Here is a 3,471-nt window from a genome sequence, read left to right on the forward strand (position 1 = left end):
AGAGAGAGAGAGAGAGAGAGAGAGAGAGAGAGAGAGAGAGAGAGAGAGAGAGAGGATGCTTTACAGGGCTTTTGGCCTTAAGCACAGTCAATCTTTGTGAGTGGTCTCCTAGACAAAGAGTTCTTTGTAAAGTGGGTCTGATCCCTGGAGAGAGAGAGAGAGGCAGAGAAATTGACTCTTTCTGGCTGGAACGATGTTAACACTTTCTCTTCTGCAGTAGGGAAGGCAGTTGATCCAAAGTGATCAATCTTCTAATGAGTTTTAGAGAGTAGTGTTGTATAATATTTGTTTCCATGTGACTCAGTTTAGAATGGTAAGATCTCACGGCCTGTTTCTGCCTATACCCCCTTGTGTCAGACTGGCACAGGTGCATCACGTCAAAGACATACTCTGATAACTACTGAACCATTCAATATGCTAATTTTATTACTCAGAAAAAGCTGAGGACTATTTATTTAACAGTCACATTTTTAAAGTTTACTTTCAGACTTGAGTATCCTTAGACATGGATGCCCTGAAATGAGACGTGTGTGCTCTACTTACCAACTAGCTTTGTCTAGGGAAGGTGGCACATGCATCAGAAAAAGCATGCAGAACTAAGGGGGTGGGGGTCTATTGATCGGCAGTATGCTCCCTTTAAGGGTGAAACAAGCTTAATAACTTTGGCAACATTTCTTTTCTATTCAGGGGAAAGAGAAGAGATGTTAGCCTCAAAACCCAAAAAGCTCGTAGGTTGGACAGAGGCTGGGATACAAAAGCAGAGGCAACTTTACACCTACCTGAGAGCCTACCTGGGAGTGGTTTGAACTCCTCTGGGGTTAAGAAAGCTTTCTTTTCCAATCAAGGTTAAGGGCGGAGCTAGGAGAAAAGGAGTTTGATCTGAAGTAGATGTCAGTATTAGTTCTGCTCTGTTTTGGGAAGTACATGAGAAGAAAAACCCAAGTGGGACAGAGAAGAAGCCACAGTGAGGGGCTGCCTACTCCAGGAATCAGGGTAACCATTCCATTATATGCCAAAGGTAGAAACTATTTATTGTTCTGGATTTAGTAATTGGAAATCTGGTAACTAAATCCCACTTCATCTCTGTATATTATAGATTGCTTTGTTTTCTCATGCAAGAAAATGTGTCAATATAAACCTACTATTCTCTCCATCAGATGAGAAAGAGATGTGAGGTACCATTTGGGGTAATCATAGTGTTTACTCAAACACTATGCAAACATAAAGAAAATCTTATTTTCTCTAATTGGATATTTCGTTCCTTTAATAACTGAATTGCTTTCTCTACCGAAATGTTGAATCAATACTGAATGTCTCCATGGTTCAAATGAAGTCTTTGCTACTTTAGATAGCAGAAAATTGCTCCCAATTTGTCAAACGGCTAAGATGGAATTTGAAATCTAAAGCTAAAATGGTGTTTAATTGTCTTTCTCTTTTGCTCTGTACTTTCAGGCTTTAACAGAAAATCTTTAAAAAAGTAAAAGTTAGAATACACCTGAAACTTTTAACTGACATCAAACTCCACTGCATGCCCTAAAGGACCAAGAAAGAATGAGCTATTACGGAAGTAGCTACCGGATCGTCAATGTGGACTCCAAATATCCAGGCTATTCTCCAGAGCATGCCATAGCTGAGAAGAGAAGAGCAAGGAGGCGCCTGCTTCACAAAGATGGCAGCTGTAATGTGTACTTTAAACACATTTTTGGAGAATGGGGGAGCTACATGGTTGATATTTTCACCACTCTTGTGGATACCAAGTGGCGCCATATGTTTGTCATATTTTCTTTGTCTTACATTCTCTCCTGGTTGATATTTGGCTCCATATTTTGGCTCATAGCCTTTCATCACGGAGACCTATTAAGTGATCCAGATATCACCCCTTGTGTTGACAATGTGCATTCATTTACAGCAGCATTTTTATTCTCCCTTGAGACCCAAACAACCATAGGGTACGGTTACCGTTGTGTCACAGAAGAATGCTCTGTGGCTGTGCTGACAGTGATCCTTCAGTCCATCCTAAGCTGCATCATAAACACCTTCATCATTGGAGCAGCCTTGGCAAAGATGGCAACTGCCCGGAAGAGAGCCCAGACCATCCGCTTCAGTTATTTTGCTCTCATTGGCATGAGAGATGGGAAGCTTTGCCTCATGTGGCGTATAGGTGACTTCAGACCAAACCATGTGGTGGAGGGCACGGTGAGAGCCCAACTTCTGCGCTATTCAGAAGACAATGAAGGGCGGATGACCATGGCATTTAAAGACCTCAAACTCGTCAATGACCAGATAATCCTGGTAACTCCAGTGACTATCGTCCATGAAATTGATCATGAGAGTCCTCTGTATGCCCTTGACCGCAAGGCAGTGGCCAAAGATAATTTCGAGATCCTGGTGACATTTATTTATACTGGTGATTCTACTGGGACATCCCACCAGTCCAGAAGTTCCTATGTCCCCAGAGAAATTCTCTGGGGCCATCGATTTCATGATGTATTGGAAGTGAAGAGAAAATACTACAAGGTGAACTGCTTGCAGTTTGAAGGAAGTGTGGAAGTCTATGCCCCCTTTTGCAGTGCCAAACAACTGGACTGGAAGGACCAACAACTCAACAACTTGGAGAAAACATCCCCTGCCCGAGGATCCTGCACCTCTGACACCAACACCAGGAGGAGATCTTTCAGTGCAGTTGCCATGGTGAGCAGCTGTGAGAACCCAGAGGAGACCGTCCTGTCCCCACAAGATGAGTGTAAGGAAGTCCCCTATCAGAAAGCCCTCCTGACTTTAAACAGGATCTCCATGGAATCCCAGATGTAGCCCTCCTCTCTGACCTTTATCTAAAGGCCCAAAGCTGTAAGCATGATTTTTAACAAACTTACTTCTGTGATTTGCGGCAGGAATAGAAAGCAGAGAAGGTTAAACTTGGTGAATGATCATCTAAAAATTCCACAGTTTTCTAATATTAAAATTTGCCTTTGGTAACAGAGTTTGTATTAGGAACGTGACTAAGAAGCTTAATTGATTACAATTAATCTCATTATTACATATACTTATGTATCTTGAAGGTGAAGTATTTAAGAGTGGGAGGAAGAGGCTGATGGACTAGATAAAAATAGAGAAGCAGGTAAGCTAAATATTAGCATGTAAATAAAAAAATTAATGATGGAATGAGAATTTATAACAATATCTTATCATCTAAGCACAACAGATAAGATTTGCCTCAGCCCAGAAACATTCAGATAAGAAAGTAAAACCCAGTGTGGTTTGAGTCACAGGATTTGCCTCTCATAGTATCTTGGCATCTGTACACACAGAGATGTGGCTTTAAGAAATTGAAAATGCCATCAAGTCACACATTTCTTTCAGCGGAACTTGCCTAAAGTGTTATTAGTGAGTGTTGGAAGCCAGAACCATGTGACAGAAGAAAGAGGGACATCATTATGCAAGGAAGCATTTCTTTCTTAAATACCTTGGTTC

The 3,471-nt window shown here is 41.5% G+C and overlaps 1 protein-coding gene across 1 annotated transcript; it reads left to right on the top strand.

Moving 5' to 3' along the window:
- The first annotated feature begins 1,524 nt into the window (after nucleotides 1-1,524).
- Nucleotides 1,525-3,262, top strand: Kcnj16 (potassium voltage-gated channel subfamily J member 16). Its single transcript, XM_028761298.1, has one exon. It carries the CDS (start codon nucleotides 1,552-1,554, stop codon nucleotides 2,809-2,811), a length of 1,260 nt encoding a protein of 419 aa, XP_028617131.1. The 5' UTR covers nucleotides 1,525-1,551; the 3' UTR covers nucleotides 2,812-3,262.
- The last annotated feature ends 209 nt before the right edge of the window (nucleotides 3,263-3,471 follow it).

This window comes from Grammomys surdaster, unplaced genomic scaffold (genome assembly GCF_004785775.1).
Source record: "Grammomys surdaster isolate TR1022 unplaced genomic scaffold, NIH_TR_1.0 126906, whole genome shotgun sequence".
Classification (NCBI taxonomy): domain Eukaryota; kingdom Metazoa; phylum Chordata; class Mammalia; order Rodentia; family Muridae; genus Grammomys; species Grammomys surdaster.

What these genes read in the sequence shown, in the direction of transcription:
- Kcnj16 (XM_028761298.1), top strand. Translation starts at nt 1,552, where the DNA reads ATGAGCTATTACGGAAGTAGCTACCGGATCGTCAATGTGGACTCCAAA.